Source organism: Asterias amurensis, chromosome 14 (assembly GCF_032118995.1).
Source record: "Asterias amurensis chromosome 14, ASM3211899v1".
NCBI lineage: Eukaryota > Metazoa > Echinodermata > Asteroidea > Forcipulatida > Asteriidae > Asterias > Asterias amurensis.
This window is the reverse complement of record NC_092661.1, coordinates 2,636,829-2,655,501: the sequence shown is the minus strand read 5'-3', so window position 1 is coordinate 2,655,501 and position 18,673 is coordinate 2,636,829. Positions and strand designations below refer to the sequence as shown.

Genomic DNA, 18,673 nt, shown 5'->3' with positions numbered 1-18,673 from the left:
TTGGCAAGTAATGCGTGTCTACATGTTTCCGTAGGCTTGCGCGCTACAGTGACTATATTTACTTATGAGGCACCGTTGTACAATATTGAGAAAGCATTGATGAACTAATCATTGTGCATTACATATGTCATCTGCTGCATTTAGAGAACTTGTTCACAGAAGTAGGAAGTAAAAAAAAACCAGCATAACAATAAACACAACGAGTGATAATACAGCTTTATAGTTCAGTAGGGGAAAGTTCATCAACGCGGAAAAAACGAACACGTGACGTCACTACACGTTCTCATACTCAACAGTTTATTCACAAATTACACAGAAGCATCACATCACGCGAGACATAGTTATGCAATAAACTATAAGTAGTCATACATCAACAACATGGTTATTGAGCAAGTAACACATTTTTTAATTGAATGTTTGTTCGGGAGAACTAAAAGTTTGCAGATTAATTTCAACATTATTAAAGGCAGTGGACACTATTGGTAATTATTAGCACAAACCTTACTTGGTAACGAGTAATGGGGAGAGGTTGGTAGTATAAAACATTGTGAGAAACGGCTCCCTCTGAAGTGGAGTAGTTTTCGAGAAAGAAGTAATTTTCCACGAATTTGATTTCGAGACCTCAGATTTAGAACTTGAGGTCTCGAAATCAAGCGTCTGAAAGCACACAACTCCGTGTGACAGGGGTGTTTTTTCTTTATCTCGCAACTTAGACGACTAATATTGAGCTCAAATTTTCACAGGTTTGTTATTGTGTGCATATGATGAGATACAGCAAGTGAGAAGACTGGTCTTTGACAATTGCAAATAGTGTCCTTTTCCCTTGTTCATCTAAATGAACTTTCAAACATTAGGGCCTTTTCACACGAGACAACCTTTGCAAACAACTTGGAGGCAACCAACTGCAGTGAAAGCTGCAGGACCACTTTGGTAGCACATCAGTATTTTTTCAAAACAATGTCTTTACGATCTCCAAGATAAATTTTTTATTGCCTTTTATTTTATTAATTTTGAGATTGCCTGGAACTAGTTGACTGTAAAATTGCCTCGTGTGAGATGGCGATAATGTAAGACTCTCTTTTGTATAAATATACGTTAAACAGATGTTTTGTAATAAATATATTGCAAGTTACGAATAAGCAGATAACCAAAGTATAAAAATCATTGGTCTTTTTTTTTAGCAAGGCAGTTTAAATCAATGATATCGTGAGAAACATTATAATTTAGTATTCCTCGTGTTCTTCAAGTTCGCCGTCCTCCACGGAGTCGACCCCAACCTCCTCGTAGTCCTTCTCCAGGGCAGCCAGATCCTCACGAGCCTCAGAGAACTCACCCTCCTCCATACCCTCTCCTACATACCAGTGGACGAAGGCACGCTTGGCGTACATCAGATCAAACTTGTGATCCAGACGAGCCCAGGCCTCAGCGATGGCGGTGGTGTTGCTCAGCATGCAGACGGCACGTTGCACCTTGGCCAGATCACCACCGGGTACCACGGTAGGTGGCTGGTAGTTGATGCCCACCTTGAAGCCAGTCGGACACCAGTCGACGAACTGGATGGTACGCTTGGTCTTGATGGTTGCGATGGCAGCGTTGACATCCTTGGGGACGACATCACCACGGTACAGGAGGCAGCAAGCCATGTACTTGCCGTGACGGGGATCGCACTTCACCATCTGGTTGGCGGGCTCGAAGCAGGCATTGGTGATCTCTGCAACGGTCAGCTGTTCGTGGTAGGCCTTCTCAGCGGAGATGACTGGTGCGTAGGTGGCAAGAGGGAAGTGAATACGTGGGTAGGGCACCAAGTTGGTCTGGAACTCTGTCAAGTCAACGTTGAGGGCACCATCAAATCTCAAAGAAGCTGTGATCGACGAGACGATCTGACCAATCAAACGATTTAAGTTGGTGTAGGTCGGTCTATCAATGTCGAGGTTGCGTCGACAGATGTCGTAGATCGCCTCGTTGTCGACCATGAAGGCACAGTCGGAGTGCTCAAGAGTAGTGTGAGTGGTCAACACAGAGTTGTAAGGCTCTACTACAGCTGTGGAGACCTGTGGAGCAGGGTAGACAGCAAACTCAAGCTTGGACTTTTTGCCGTAGTCGACAGAGAGACGCTCCATCAGTAAGGCCGTGAAGCCAGAGCCGGTACCCCCACCGAAGCTGTGGAAGATGAGGAAACCCTGAAGACCCGTGCATTGGTCAGCCTGAAAAAAAAAACAATGAAAAAAAACATGAAAAATAAAAGACAACTTGTTTATTAAATACCACAATGCGTGCTTCAGGCCTGAAGTCTTTTGAGTGAAAATTACCTCCTTCTCACAATGTTTCATACTATCAACAGCTATATAACTCATTACCAAGTAAATTTTTATGCTAACCATTATTTTGAGTAATTATAAATAGTATCCAGTGCCTTTTAGCAGAAAATAATGATTAACAATTTCCTGCTTAGCAGAATTGCAGCTGTGTATATAAAATTGGATTATGGTGTGCTCACCGTTTTTCTGATTCTATCTAGCACGGTATCAATGAGCTCCTTGCCGACGGTGTAGTGACCTCTGGCGTAGTTGTTGGCGGCATCCTCTTTGCCTGTGATCAGCTGCTCGGGGTGGAAGAGCTGGCGGTACTTGCCAGTTCGAACCTCATCTGCAGTGCGGTGGTGAACAAAAATACAATAGTATTATTTTTTTATTCTTTAAGGCCCTTTCGAAAACCAGTTGTTGGCTCGGACTCTGTCCGATGAATACCCGTAAATCAAAGCACACATTTCCCAGATACAGAGCAAGCCATTAAGCCCTAACCATTGTTTCGAAAATGCCCTAGTGTAAATCGCCAGCAGACTATCTCCCATTACGGCTCCATTAGTTCCATTTCCGGAATTCCAAACAAAACAAATGACATTTTCCTGCAACATCAATAAGCTATTTTGAGGACAAAATACAATTGCACTATTGGTTTTTGGTATGTCTGTAAGGCTAAGGCTATTGCATCTATATTACAAAGAGCACACTTTTGGAAGTTTAAGGCATATCTCAAACAGGTTAATGGCAGTTTCTCTCTTTGATGATGAAGCAATTGTGGGGACCAATTTATTAGTGAGTCGGGATCCGGATACTGGTTAAAAGCCTTCATGCACAATTTTGATTTATTCTACGACCACAGGTAGAGAAATGGTGACTGTGGATGAAATTAAAGACAGTGGACACTATTGGTAACTGTCAAAGACTAGTCTTTACAGTTGGTGTATCTCAACATATGCATAAAATAACAAACCTGTGAAAATTTGAGATGCTTGATTTCGAGACCTCAAATTCTAAACTTGAGGTCTCGAAATCAAATTCTTGGAAAATTACTTCTTTCTCGAAAACTACGTCACTTCAGAGAGAGCTGTTTCTCACAATGTTTTATACCATCAACCTCTCCCCTATACTCGTAATCAAGTAAGGTTTTATGATGATAATTATTTTGAGTAATTACCAATAGTGTCCACTGCCTTTAAGTGATTCAAATCAACTGATGTCATCATAAACAATCTTGGTGTGCCATTTTGAGAGCTCACAATGATTTGTCATGCAATTTTACTCAATGGCGATCAAGAGGGTCAGCAAGTTTTAGCTTTCGAAATTAAGACAGGTTTGCTATAGGGTCAGAATTGACCCGGATTCCTGATCCAGGGGGCGGTCGGGGGCGGGGGGGGGGGGTCTGGGCCAGGCTGACCCTAGTCTTTTGTCAAGGCCTTTGTGGCTTGGACAGCCTCGTAGAGCCGCGATCCCAAAGCGACTGAAAGGGGAGACCACGCACCACGAGTGGCGACAGCCACGATGGTCTTTTACATCTTTTAAAAAGGGGGATTGCAACTCGGGTGTTGCACAGAGTCAGTTTGACCCATTTGGGTTCATTTTAACGCATACTCCGGGTCACACTGACCCAGAAATAGGTCAGACTCATCGGGACTCGCAATCCAGGTCAACTGACCAGGGTGCTTTTACCGCTTGGCAGCGGTGACCATTTTACGAATATTTGTCCTCGACTCACCGATCACAGTGGGCTCCAAGTCGACGAAGACAGCCCGTGGAATATGCTTCCCTGCCCCGGTCTCTAGGAAGAAGGTACTGAAAGCCTCATCGTGGGGACCGATCACCTTATCCGATGGGATGTAACCATCAGGCTGGATGCCGTGCTCAAGACAGTACAGCTCCCAGCAGGCATTGCCCATCTGACACCCGGCTTGGCCGACATGAACAGAGATACATTCACGCTAGGAAATGTGAAAAATTTGTGATAGATTGTGTTTAAATAGATTAAAATTTCCCATGTTCTTATAAACCCACTCACTTCAGTACCATAACCTTACCATCGCCTTTATAGTCATTATATGGACACGAAAACCCACTCTTTTTTTAACTTTAAGAACATTAAAGTTTAGCTCAACTTTTGTTTGTATCTCCAAATCTGTCGCATATAATCACACCACTCCTTAGAAGTTTTTAAACCTAATAAACGTCAGCCCTTTACTCTGCTGCACCTACTGTATCTTTCCTCGCCACCTCCAGGCCCCGGTTCGAATCCCGCCTGGGCACCATGTGGATTGGGTTTTCAGTCCCTAACTGATGACGTGATGTGGGTTTCCATACCTTATCTAAAACTGGACATTCTTCTTTGTCTATCCCATGTGGTCCTTGGCTAGTCTAAAACTTGTCTTTTTCGTGCCGTGACATTTGTGGTTGTGTGTGACATCTGGGATGCCGTGTGCGCCTTGACGAAAGGCTAATGATCTAACAAGAGCAGACGAGGAACTATGCCAACGATGCAGGGAGCACTGCGTCATCATCGGTCTTTATGAATGATCTGAGGGTCTTGGGGGGGGGGGGGGGGACCGAGCACTCTCTGAGTCATGTGGTATACTGTTACCAATGTGAACATGTGCTTATTGCTCAGAGATGAATGATTTACCACAGCTGAACTGACAATGTTGGATTGAATGTTAATGTTCAGCTGTTAGGGGCGGGTTCAGGTTGATCACCCGGATCTGTCGACCCCCAACCCCCCGTAAAAAGGAATTATTTACAAGTATAACAAAATAAAATAAATGGATGAATAGCTAGATATATACTATTACAAAAACATATGAATGCACAGTTTTATAAATGATAAAATATAGATAAATAAATTAATATAGACCATAAAACAAGATAAAAACAAAATGTCACAACGATAAATAACAAAACAAATCATTGATTTACAAAATAAATAAGGAACTAGATGATGACAAGAAGGGCGAACATTAATAATTACGATATAATATCCATACTTTGCACAATTTATTGTTAATATTCTCGGAAATATTTACGTCAACATTCACGTTTTCGGCCGTGTTGCAAACTGTATGTAAACATTTACGCAAAATTAATGATTTGTGCCCCAATCACAAACATTAACGTAAATATTTGCGTATATTCAGTCGATTACCCTTCTCTCTAAATGTCTAAGAGTGAAAAAACACCACTCTTTACATTTCGAGCTGTCCTTCATCTTTTCAAAAAGAGTGGTGGTTATTTCACTCTGATTCACTCTAGGACAGAGTGAAAAATCACTCAAAAAGATGCAAACTTCAATCTAAAAGAGTTGTCCCTCATATGGCTCTTCAAAGAGTGGTTTTCCCTCCTTTACATTTAGAGAGTTCAAAGCCACAATTTATAATACTTTTCCTTTTGAAATTCCATTTCTGAATGTAGTGCCCTTGATCCGTCCTGAACTCAAGATCAAAACGAGGTGTTGGAGGGGGGGGGGGGGGTTAACATAATGGGTTTATTTGAAGATTACTGAAATAATATCCGAGTTGTACTTTGTTTATGTTGTTGCGGAAATGTGCGTCACTTCTGTAAAAGATTTCCATAAATATATATACACGAAGTATTTTCGTATTTAATAACAAGGAAGCAATTGTCTATAATAACAATAATAAGGGGTAGTCATCTGTAAAAACATCTGTGTGTTAAAGGATTTATAAATAAACTGCAATTGTTTAAGAACTGCCTGACGACGGTATTGACTCCAGACTGCCCTGATGACTTTACCGGGTATTAAACTGGGTCATCTTATAAATACCCACATGGCGGCTGGGATTTGAGAAGAGTTTACAGTTGAAATTGGGACACTTGGAAGGCGTTTAGAAAATGACTTAAAGGCAGTGGACACTATTGGTAACTACTCAAAATAATTATCATCATAAAACCTTTCTTAGTGACGAGTAATGGGGAGAGGTTGATGGAACAAAACATTGTGAGAAACGGCTCCCTCTGAAGTACCATAGTTTTCGAGAAAGAAATTTTTGACAATTACCAATAGTGTCCACTGCCTTTAAATACCAACCTGGCGGCTGGGATTTGAGAAGAGTTTACGGTTGAAATTGGGACACTTTGAAGGGGTTTAGAAAATGACTTAAAAGGCATTGTGGACACTATTGGTAACTACTCAAAATATATCTTAGCATGAAAACTGACTTGGTAACAAGCAATGGAGAGCTGTTGTGAGAAACGGCTCCCTCTGAAGTAACGTAGTTTTGTTCCGAAAAAGGTAATTTCTCATCACTAAAATATTTGAATCTGAGGAAGCGGACTTTTTTTTAATTTTTTAAATTTTTTTTATTATATGGTGCCATGAGCACATTAAACAGTAATACTCCCTGTTCAAATTTAGCCTTATTATTTTATTTATTTATTTGTGATCTATAGGTTACTTTTATTGTCTCTGAATGTTCTGGATGGGAATCGTCCATCTATACCCAACAAGAGTTACACACCATGCGTGCTCGGTTGTTACGAACCATAAGGTTGAAATAAAAACAGAGTATATGTTTTTAACTTGCCGCGCTGTCTTGCTCAAAACCTTTGTCTCCGTTCCGCTATGGAAAACGAAAGTAAACAAGTGAAGGTCAGGTTATTAAAGTAACACATTGCCTTGGATCGGTCGAGTTGGTCTTTGACAAGCGTTTGTAACCGTTTTTTATGAAATGCATGTGGGTAGAAAGATGTTGTAAAAGTAGAATACAATGATCCAAGGAACGTGTTTTATAAAAATATTTGGACAAAGCAATGTCTACAGGCCACCATTTAATATGTAGGCCTACAGGCCGGGAAAGAATTACTAACCTAAAAAACTTGTATGCCTAGAACTTGAAAGAGAAGATCTTTGGGTAAAATTATTAAAATGCTTTACTTTTTGAGAAAACAGTAAAACAATATCAATTCTCGATAGCGAGAATTACGGATTTATTTTAAACACATGTCATGACACGGCGAAACGTGCGGAAACAAAGGTGGGTTTTCCCGTTATTTTCGGCGACTCCGATGACCGATTGAGCCTAAATTTTCACAGGTTTGTTATTTTTTGTATATAAGTTGTGACACACGAAGTGTGGGCCTTGGAAAATGCCGTTTACCGAAAGGGTCCAATGGCTTTGAGTCAACGCACAATACTTCGGGGAAAGGTTAACATTTCCCCATGTAAACAAATTACATAAATTATGAGCAAGGTTCCTATAAATAAAGAATTCTTGTCAAGGTTCTGTTGATAAATAGAGACCAGACAAAAGAAGAACTTAAGCGAGTCACTGGGAAGTAGCTCGCCCGGCTTCACGCTGAGAAGCCCCCGTGCAGCCAACCTGGTGAAGACTTCCTTATTTGGTCAGTGGCTCGCATTGCGCTTTTGTGTCCCAAGAACTGGGAAGCATAAACATCAACAAAAATCCCCAATTTGACAAAAGAAACTGACATAAGAAGGAGACTTTGTTATTAATGGAAACCCCCGTACCCAGGGTGCGTGGATCTTTACCCAAATTTGGTGAAATATTTGGTAGCAGACATGGTCATAAATTCTCACTCTTGTCTGCAACGGCTGGGACCTAGCATGGCATACCTCAAGTCGGTTGTAACAGGGTGTCGCGGACAGATTGTATGTCACGACAGACATGGCTCAAGACATATTTATATTAATAATTGGATAATGCTCAAAGGTATTTCTCTGTTTGTAAGCTAAATATAAATATTTAAGTTTGTGTTTAGGATTATTATAGAGTGGAGTGGTGTGTGTTATAAACCGGGACGTGGATTCTTTTGGCGATTAGTTTTTAATAAGTGAGGAATTTCAATTAAGTTTCTTTTGGCGTGCTATTTATGGATCATTGCGAAGTGTGAATCTAGACTATTTGGCGGTTTGTTTTGATGTAAAATTTGTGGATTTGCCAAAGTTGTTGCCAAATTTAACTGTGTCCACCACAACACTTCCGAAGGTGTACATGATTGTTAGAGCTGACAGTAGTCGCAGGTGATGTAAAAGGTTTGGGCTTAATCCGGCATGTGAGCCAGGAGAAAGTACTGAAAAACATGTACAATTTTCACCCTTAATTTGTTTTTCAAGTACGGTTTTCTCAAAGATGACCTCATTTCCAATCCAGTGATGGGTCTACCTTTATATATTACACATAACCTACAAAGCATAAAGTCAAATTCATAATGGAAAATTCCTTTGAAATCTGTTTGAGAAATGAGTTTTACGATAAATTTTTGAGCTTGCTATTCGAAAACATGGGTTGATCCACTTCTTGGTTTGGCTGGGAAACTGGTTAAATAACAAAGAAGTTCATCATGGATCTTGCGTCAGTTTGACCATTTCTGGGTCAGTTTGACACAGGTTCGGGTCACACTGACCCCGGAAATGGGTCAGGATCAACTCGGCCCGGAATGAAGGTCAACTCTGACCTGGAGATTGCAGAGTGTAGATTTAGATTCAAAGTTTGTTTTACAATGAAATCAACTAACGTGGGCATCGGAACAAGTGTATAGTCAGACACAGTCTGGTCAGACAAGAGAGATGAACAATTAAACAACCACAGAATAATCACAGAATTGGAAACATATCAAGAGTCAGGCAGACCAAGGAAAAGATGAGTAGAATAATACCAGCATCGAAGATGGCATGGGTGACTCGGGTAAAGGAAAGACCAGGCCCAATTTCATAGACCTGCTCAGCACGAAAATTTGCTTAGCATGAAATTTCTTCCTTGATAAAAACAGGAATACCAACCAAATTTTCATTTGTTGCAAATTGCTTGTTACTGGTATTCAGCTGATGTTTACCTACCCTGAAAATCACGTGGAAATTTGGTTGATGATCCTGTTTTTATCGAAGGCAAAAATGCTAAGCAAATTTGTGTGCTTAGCAGCTCTATAAAATTGGCCCAATTTCATAAAACGAGGGTTGATGGTAATTGCCACAGGCTCGGGAAAATTACGCAACAATAGAAAATAACTACAATAATGTAAACGGTGTAAATGAAACACAGCTCACCATTTTTTGAGAATTCTTAGGAGTACACACTTGAAGTTACAGACAGTGAAGATCAGCTGATTGATGATACACTGGTTCAGTATTCTTCTACACCACGCCACAAACCCTCGTGCTCAACTGTATCAATGCTCAGAGAGTACGAAGCAATGAGGCATCGCCAAAACATCCAAGTCTTTTTTATATAGATGCCTGCATGAGATGACATCTGGTGACGTCACGGTCACGGCATCTTCCAGTCACCATCTCTCAAGCAACACGGTCTAGCCTTTTGGCGGCGTGGTCTGCTGTTCCAGTCGCTGCTGGATCGCAGCTCTCCATGAATGCCTTCACAAGAGGCTAAACAGGGCCCAGATGTTATAGTTTGTATCCGAACTGGCGGCTAGAGCTACGGCTACGATTGTTGCTAAGGGGGTTGCTAAGGACGTCCTATACTTTAACGCACGCCGAAGCAGCGAGCTAGCCATAGCCGTAGCCGTAGCTGTGAATTCAGACACGGCTTTTTTTTAATTGTATTGCTAGCCTCTTTTCAAGAAGGAGTTTCATTGTGGAGGCAGACAGTGAAGACCAATGCCGTATCGGAACAGCGTCTAAAGCTACGACTTTGCTAATGACGTTGCTAGGGATGTCCTATACTTAAACGCTGAGATCTAGCCATCTAGACATAGCCGTAGCCGCAAATTCGGACACGGCTTATTATGTTGCTAGCCTCTTTTCAAGAAGGAGAATCATTGTGAAGGCAGGCTAGGCAGTGAAGACTAAAACCCTATCCGAATTGGCGTCTACGGCTACGGCCACGACTGTTGCTAAGGGGGTTGCTAAGGGACTTCCTATACATCAACGCATGATGACGCAGCGATCTTGCCATAGCCGTAGCTGTAGCCACAAAATCGGACATGGCCTTATTATGTTGCTGGTCTCATTTCAAGAAGAGGAATCATTGTGTAGGCAGGCAGTGTAAACTAAATACATTTTTTGGACTAGTCCCTAGACGTCGTTATGATAAGTATGTATAATAAATCTGTGACAGAGATTCGTTTGACAACGTTGTCAGCTCAATGTTTATGGTGTACCCTCACAATTATAGACGTCTTTATTGCGCAATCACTCTCTCCAAATTGGACAACTCTGGGAAGCCATGAATGCAAACCAAGAACTGGTAGCCAAAGTTTTGTAAAAATGCAAAACTCTGACATAATCTGAGAGCTTCCAAAAAGAGAGATCCGAACAGCGTATCTTCTTAGATTGAACATTGAGGGTGCTATTGTATTCACTCAACAAATCGTGGGATGGAGTTTATCAAAATGGAAAGCTGAGATAAGGATTTATTGGCCATTAGAGTTAAGGGGTCATTACGAAGTATGATCGATTTGATTTGATTACTGACAGGAATTAGGAAGGGGGTGCCTGGTTAATTTAGGGTGCGTTCGTTTAGCCTCCCTGGGTCTACACCGCGGTGCTCACCCGGGTGAGCCCCTGACAGTCGAACGCTCACACTCGCCCTCTCGTGGTGACGGCATGCACCTCAGGTCACCCCAAGTGACCCACTCCACAAGTAGGGCACTGGGGACTGACCCGGGTGAGCCCCGTCAAAGCTATTCGAACGTACCGGGGTAGACCGGGGTCGACCCAGGGAAGCTAAACGAACGCACCCACTACTGTTGCCGTTGGGTAAGGGTATACATACATGGTATAAGCGTCGTGGCTGAGCAGTTTAGTGAAAGCTCGTTGTCAGTGAGTCGGGGGTTGGGCACTAGACTGGTTCCCTGTCTCTATACCCAAATGGAATAAGACAGGCACCGGTCTTACAGGCCCAAATCTTTCATTGGATACAATGATCTCATTGGATCCTTCCATAATGGGTGCGTTCGTTTAGCTTCCTTGGGTCGACCCCGACGTGTGGCGGTTTTTTTTTTATCCAGGACGAACGTGTGCAGATAATTACCCACGTTCGTCCTGGAAAAAAAACCGGCCACGCACCGGGGAAGACCCAGGGGAGCTAAACGAACGCACCCACTGTGTTATGATTGGTAACGGTTACGAGACAATGCAGCCAATCATCGTTCCTCATGATACTCTGTTGTCTCGAGGACTCAAAAAATGTTTTCTGAGAAATTACAGCTGTATTTTAGACGGAAATATTTGACAGAATGATTAACAAAGTTTTTAAAAAAGCTTTTAGGTTGTCGTCAAGTAATTTGCTCGACAACTGAGAACCTTGCACCGATTTATTATACAATGAGAGGGGAGGAGCAGTTTGTCATCTGGTGAAAAATGTCAGATTGGCACCAAATAAAAATAAAATAATAATAATAGAAGAAGGAAAATGTTTACAATGTCACTTGACCATTCTTTCAGGATTGATTTTGTAACCATTCCATGAAAGTATCCTAACCCGAAGACGTCAAAACTATTTGAACGTACCGGGGGCAGACCGGGGTCGACCCGGCCTTGTCACACGAAGTTGTGTGCTTTCTGATGCTTGATTTCGAGACCTCCCTCAAATTCTAAACTTGAGGTCTCGAAATCAAATTCGTGGAAAATTATACTTCTTTCTCGAAAACTACGTCACTTCAGAGGGAGCTGTTTCTCACAATGTTTTATACTATCAACCTCTCTCCGTTACTCGTAACCAAGAAAGGTTTTATGATGACAATTATTTTGAGTAATTACCAAGAGTGTCCACTGCCTTTAAGGTGATTGAATGTCCAAGGAAACATTCCCGTGGATTTACATGTTTATGCACGTTGCATACTACATTGCAATCATTATTGCGGCAGTGCACTCTTGAGTCATTCACAGGAAAACATACCCGTGATCACTGGCCTTCAACTTATTAATCGGAAACCGGTTAAAATTCTTCATGGTTGAAATTGTCTCTCCAGGCATGGACAACATCGCATATCGTCGAGGTAATCCAAACAACGTCTAGCATTCTCGAAACATACGGGCTGGGCTTAGTTTTTTAAAAGTTTTTCTAGCAAAAGATGGCGCATTTGATCCGGGCTAATCGCTATCGATATTATCAAAATCAGCTCTTTAGCAAATCGTGCCGACTATGGGTGCATTCGATTAGTATCCCTAGGTCGACCCCGATGTGGCGTATATTATTTTTTTCCAGCACGAACGTAGGCACAAATTACCCAACGTTCGTCCTGGAAAAGTAACCTTATTTGTTTTCCAGTACGAACGTGTGTTGATGTTTACCCACGCCCCACCTGGAAAAAAACCAGACACATCATCACGTGAGCCTTCCCATGGTGACGTCAGTGCATCTCGGGCCAGCCCGAGTGCCCCGCTTGTGGATAGGGCATAGAAATAGAACCTTTGGGCTGACCCGAGGTGCACTGACGTCACGACGAGAAGGTTCACGTGATGATGTGTCTGTTTTTTTGCCAGGTGGGGCGTGGGTAAACATCTGCACACGTTCGTCCTGGAAAACGAGGCGACTTTTCCCAGGACGAACGTAGGGTAATTATGGGCCCACGTTCGTCCTGGAAAAAAATAAAATACGCCACATCGGCGTCGACCCAGGGAAGCTAATCGAACGCACCCAATATGCGGAAAAATGTACGTACTCGTAAGAGCGCCCTCACATTGTATCTACTCAAAAATCACCCGCGGTATTATACATTTTAACGGGAATTTTAACAAATACAGAAAAAGGCAGAGCCCGATCTTTTGAGTTAGTTAAATTGGGTAGTCAGGGTGTATGACCAAAGATGACCACAGCGTTGAGGGGGGGGGGGGGGGGGGTTCACCAGACACGTTTTTTTTTATATTCCGAAAACAAGTTATTCTACTTCTTCAAACAACTAATTCAAACAAACGCAAAGAAAGTTGGGTAAGCTGTTCTTGTATAGATTTAATTTCATCGTAAACACTATTATAAAATCCTTTTATATTAGAGCAAATATTGCGAAACAAAAGGAATATTCAGAGGATATAATATATTAGAAATTATAAATGTTAATTTTATTTTATTAATTGTCAAAATAAAGTATGCATGTAATGAGAATTAAAAAAAAAAAGGCTGTAAAATGTGTTTACAGTCATTGGAAATTCGGATCAAAAATGCTGCTCTGAACATTCTTATTTCATTTTACATTCGCGAGGAAGACTTCAGATTTGTTGGTTTTATTTTGGTCTGCTTCAAACGGCAGCCTCGAACTGCAAACTCGAACTGCAACCTCGAAAAGCTCTTCAACATGAAACTATGTAGAACAAAATTATTTAGTAGTTATAGTGTGTTAAAGGCACTGGACACCATTGTTAATTACTGCAAATAATTGTAAGCATAAAAACTTACTTGGTAATGAGCAGTGGAAAGCTGTTGATAGTATAAAACATTGTGAGAAACGGCTCCCTCTGGAGTAATGTAGTTTTTGAGAAAGATGTGATTTCTCACTCAAAAAATATCAAAAGACTTCAGCCATGAAAGCCGATTTTAGGCAACTCAAAGCACACAAATTATTGTGCAACATGGGTGTGCAACATGGGTGTTTTTTTCTCGTACTGTTCTATTGCAACTTCGATGACAAATCTAGTCCAATTTTTACAGACTTGTTATAATATGCATATTATGTTGGAATACACCAAGTAAGCAACTGGTCTTTGACAGCTACAAATTTGTGCCCAGTGCCATTAAAGCATGATGGATATGGTTAGCTTGCTCGGTGACGTCACTGCGCTGACGTCACGATTAGTACTCCTCTCCATCATCTTCATCGCCCTCTTCGGTCTCGGTGCCGACCTCCTCGTAGTCTTTCTCTAAAGCCGCTAGATCCTCACGTGCCTCGGTGAACTCACCCTCCTCCATACCCTCTCCTACGTACCAGTGGACGAAGGCACGCTTGGCGTACATCAGATCAAACTTGTGATCCAGACGAGCCCAGGCCTCAGCGATGGCGGTGGTGTTGCTCAGCATGCAGACGGCGCGCTTCATTTCGGCCAGATCACCACCGGGCACCACGGTAGGTGGCTGGTAGTTGATGCCCACCTTGAAGCCAGTTGGACACCAGTCGACGAACTGGATGGTACGCTTGGTCTTGATGGTTGCGATGGCAGCGTTGACATCCTTGGGGACGACATCACCACGGTACAGGAGGCAGCAGGCCATGTACTTGCCGTGGCGGGGGTTGCATTTGACCATCTGATTGACTGGCTCAAAGCAGGCATTGGTGATCTCAGAAACAGACATCTGCTCATGGTGGGCCTTCTCTACAGAGATGATGGGTGCATACGTCACAAGAGGAAAGTGGATCCTCGGGTAAGGCACCAAATTGGTCTGAAACTCAGTCAGATCGACGTTGAGGGCGCCGTCGAAGCGCAACGACGCGGTAATCGAGGAGACGATCTGGCTGATTAGACGGTTGAGATTTGCATACGACGGCTGTTCCACGTCCAAGTTGCGACGACAGATCTCGTAGATTGCCTCGTTGTCGACCATGAAAGCGCAGTCGGTATGCTCCAGCGTGGTGTGAGTGGTCAGCACGGAGTTGTAAGGCTCGACGACGGCTGTTGAGACCTGTGGAGCAGGGTAGATGGCAAACTCCAGCTTGGACTTCTTGCCGTAGTCGACAGAGAGACGCTCCATCAGTAAGGCCGTGAAGCCAGACCCGGTGCCTCCACCGAAGCTATGGAAGATGAGGAAACCCTGAAGACCGGTACATCTTTCGGACTGCAACAGAAATACATCATCTGAATTAATTTCTTTTCTTCTAATGTTCGTTCCCAAAATGTTCTTTCCCCGCCCGTTCGTCCCAACGAAACAAAGTCTTGTCACGGCGGCGGACCAGGGCCCAATTTCATAGAGCTGCTAAGCACAAAAACAGGATTACCAACCAAATTTCCATGTGATTTTCAGGATAAGCAAACAAAAGCTGAATACCAGTAACAAGCACTATGCAACAAATTGAAATTTGGCTGGTAATCCTGTTTTTATCTTGGAAGAATTTTTATGCTTAGCAAATTTTTGTGCTTAGCAGCTCTATGAAATTGGGCCCAGGTTGTGTCTATATGGAGTCGTAAAAAAATCTTCTGATAGCGCCCTCTTTTGGATCATATCATCCCCCTTCAGCCCATGTTAATAACATGAAAATAATATATACAAGAAGACTGAAATTAGGCTTGACTCCATTTTGCTTACCAGTTTACCGATCCTGTCCAGCACAAGATCAATCTGCTCCTTGCCGACGGTATAGTGACCCCTTGCGTAGTTGTTGGCGGCATCCTCCTTGCCGCAGATCATCTGCTCAGGGTGGAAGAGCTGGCGGTAGGGCCCACTCTTGATCTCATCTAAAGGCGGAATATAAGACAACTCGACCTGTGAACTTTGAACCATCTTTATTTCTCCCCCCCCCCCCCCAGTTTCTTTAGAGGTTGGGATGTATAGCCTTTCACGGCATGTTGTGGCTGAGCGGTCAAGTTGAACACATGATCTGGTGTTGTCAGCAGTTTGTGAGTTCGAATCCCAGTCGTCACACAAACTGTTGCCCTTGACACGGCACCATGAGGAATATAGTGCATTCTGCTCTACCAGCCAGGGTCCTATGATACCCCATGCCTACCCTTTAAAGTGGCAACCATGTTTAAACCCCCATGAGCAGGTTAAACCCCATTAGTTCCTCTAATGCAAAAGAGAGTGAAAAGGCACTCCTTGAAGAGCCATATGAGGGACAACTCTTTTTCGAGTGGTCTTCCACTCTTTTAGATTGAAGTTTGCATCTTTTTAAGTGATTTTTCACTCTGTCCTTGAATAAAACCATTCTAAGATAGTGAAATAACCACTACTCTTTTTTAAAGATCCATTTGAGGGACAACTCGAAATGTAAAGAGTGGTGTTTTTCACTCTTTTACATTTTAGAGAGTATATGTTTGCATGGTGAACCTTATCATAATACCGTCTCTGTCAAATACTTTTGATGAAGTGTAAGGTCTGATGACGTCATGCTAAAATAGGGGAGTTACCCACCCAAACTAGGGGAGTTACCCACCCAAACCCTAGTCCTATTACGTACCAATGACACTGGGTTCCAGATCTACAAAGACAGCCCTGGGCACGTGCTTGCCGGCATTGGTCTCACTGAAGAAGGTGTTGAAGGGGTCCGACTCGCCCCCAACGGTGGTGTCGCTCGGCATCTCGCCATCAGGCTGGATGCCGTGCTCAAGGCAGTACAGCTCCCAGCAGGCATTGCCCATCTGGACTCCGGCCTGGCCGATGTGGATTGAAATTATTTCTCGCTGCAAAAAAATGGAAGAATAATCACTGTTTGTTTTAACTGTCTTTTGTAAATTCTCGTTCTGGTTCAAGTGAGATCAGAGAAGTTTGCAACCAGAGCTTATTTATATCTAGAAGCCCAGCTTGTCTAAATTATAGTTTTTGTAGTAAGCTACTTTCTTTTAGTAATTATCTACTAATTGGTGCTTTGATATTCGGCTCTTTGAAATTGGGCCATGGTCGTATTTATTTTGTAAGCAATTACAATACCTAAGCAAAATAATTGTGTTAAGTCGCGTTAAATCTAACGACAACCTTATTTTATTTTTGACTTTTCTGCGCTTCATAACCCGTATCAAAGTTCAGTTTCCTGTGTCAACTGGAAAGCAGGAAACGATGGTAAAAAAAAACTCGAGTTCTATTAAATTTCGGAAGTGGCTTTTTAGCAGGTGGCGTATCTTGTCCAGGAAATTGGTTTAACTCCATGTTATGTTGTTCTTTGTGGATACATTTAAAAAACAAGATGGTATTTAACTATTGTGGTGAGCTAGTCGATGTCAACAACATGAAGTTCGAAACTGAAAGACAGAGTTCGAGAGTGTCAAACTGTAATTGGCCTTAACTGAAGTACAATCCAGTTTTGGTGCCATTCATCCCAAGAAAATATTAAAATCTTTAACTTTGAACCAATGTTGTGAGTGTGAATACTTTTGTTTGAAAGCAATCTTCACGCGGCCTTCGGGCCACAACAATTTAGGCTAAAAACCACCAGACATTTTGTGTAGTTCTCTCAATAAGGGGGGTGGGGGCGGGTTTTTTTTTTTTTTTCACAGACCAGTATTAATTCCATTAAAACTTCAACTTGAATTTATAGGCCTGTTAGGAATCATATTCGAGCACTCATTACTAACGACTGACATGAGTAACTTTGTACCACCCCTTTTTAACAGTCAAGTTCCTTTAAAACTCTATAGACAACTATATTGGTTATCAAAGTGAATGCGCTTAAAAGCGCATTCACTTTATTTTGATAACCAATATTGACGATACAGTTAGTATCTTTAAACCAGACAACTTAAGTCACAGGCTGTTATTAACAATGGTGTACCATCCCTTAGGTAAAGTATTTTTAAAACTAGAAAACTAGAATTCACACATGTTAGGTCTAGTGTTGTAGGCCCCTACCATCACTGCACCGGGAAGGCTCTTTCAAACCAGACAACTTAAAACTCGACACAAACATGTTGTTCCAGCCCTTTGCGGCAAGTCTCTTTAAAACTAGAAACTTAAATTCAAGTTCAAATTAAAGTTCCTGCACCCGAATCCCCTTACGGTGCTGTAACAATGCTGTACCATCCATTTGCAGTTAGTAAAATAAACTATGATGTTCAATCCATTTATTTCAAATAGCTAAGACTGCTCCAAAACGGATGGTTAGAACAAACACATGGGGATTACCCAATCCTCCCAGGCAGCCAAATATTGATAAAGAAAAAGCAATTAGCCATTGATATTGTAAGGAAAAGACAATATTATATGCCTAGGTTTAACTTAGAATAAAATGTCAACTTACCCGGACACATTAGCATAACAAAACATTGGTTCGGTGACCTTATTATTTTGTCAGAAAATGAACAGCTTAGTTATGTCTATATAATTAGCCAAAATATGCTATAGTTTTTAAAATTTTAAGGTTCATTGAAAAAACAAAAGTTCTTTATTTTTGTGTATGCCAAGTTTTAATCAACTTAATGCAATGTATTATTTTTGTCCACAGGACCGTAGAAATTGCAACAAAGTTATACATTATTTGTCTTACCATTTTTCTTGAGGTTGTCTTGAAGAGTCTTGAAGATAAAGTGTTTCTTTGATGTCTTCTTTAGCCAGGGGCAAGGGTTGGCAAAGAAGTGTTCCTCAACTGTAGCTTAGCCGGGAGTAAAAGGAATACGAGAAAAGCATATCCTGTACAAAAGCAGTCAGGGTGTGGGCTCGATCACCTCAACGGCTATTTTATGTATGACTTTCTTAAAAATAAAACTACGAAGCTCTGGAAGTGTCATACAATGGATAGTTTACCACAAGATTTTTTTCCATTTTTTTTCTTCAAAA

At 41.9% G+C, this 18,673-nt stretch overlaps 2 protein-coding genes across 2 annotated transcripts; both read right to left on the bottom strand.

Moving 5' to 3' along the window:
- Nucleotides 1-310: 310 nt before the first annotated feature.
- Nucleotides 311-9,490, bottom strand: LOC139947111 (tubulin alpha-1 chain-like). Its single transcript, XM_071944954.1, has 4 exons — nt 9,349-9,490; nt 4,036-4,258; nt 2,498-2,646; nt 311-2,204 (listed from the first exon to the last, which is right to left on the bottom strand). Exons 1-4 carry the CDS (start codon nt 9,349-9,351, stop codon nt 1,224-1,226), a joined length of 1,356 nt encoding a protein of 451 aa, XP_071801055.1. The 5' UTR covers nt 9,352-9,490; the 3' UTR covers nt 311-1,223.
- A 4,373-nt stretch (nt 9,491-13,863) lies between these two features.
- On the bottom strand, nt 13,864-18,529 carry LOC139947033 (tubulin alpha-1C chain-like). Its single transcript, XM_071944854.1, has 4 exons — nt 18,384-18,529; nt 16,365-16,587; nt 15,494-15,642; nt 13,864-15,025 (listed from the first exon to the last, which is right to left on the bottom strand). Exons 1-4 carry the CDS (start codon nt 18,384-18,386, stop codon nt 14,048-14,050), a joined length of 1,353 nt encoding a protein of 450 aa, XP_071800955.1. The 5' UTR covers nt 18,387-18,529; the 3' UTR covers nt 13,864-14,047.
- Nucleotides 18,530-18,673: the final 144 nt, after the last annotated feature.

Coding starts and splice junctions, on each gene's coding strand:
- LOC139947111 (XM_071944954.1), bottom strand. Junction 2,647..4,035: donor CTTGGAGCCCACTGTGATCG/GTGAGTCGAGGA, acceptor ACCGCACTGCAG/ATGAGGTTCGAACTGGCAAG. Junction 2,205..2,497: donor TAGATAGAATCAGAAAAACG/GTGAGCACACCA, acceptor TTTTTTTTTCAG/GCTGACCAATGCACGGGTCT.
- LOC139947033 (XM_071944854.1), bottom strand. Junction 15,643..16,364: donor TCTGGAACCCAGTGTCATTG/GTACGTAATAGG, acceptor TTCCGCCTTTAG/ATGAGATCAAGAGTGGGCCC. Junction 15,026..15,493: donor TGGACAGGATCGGTAAACTG/GTAAGCAAAATG, acceptor TTTCTGTTGCAG/TCCGAAAGATGTACCGGTCT.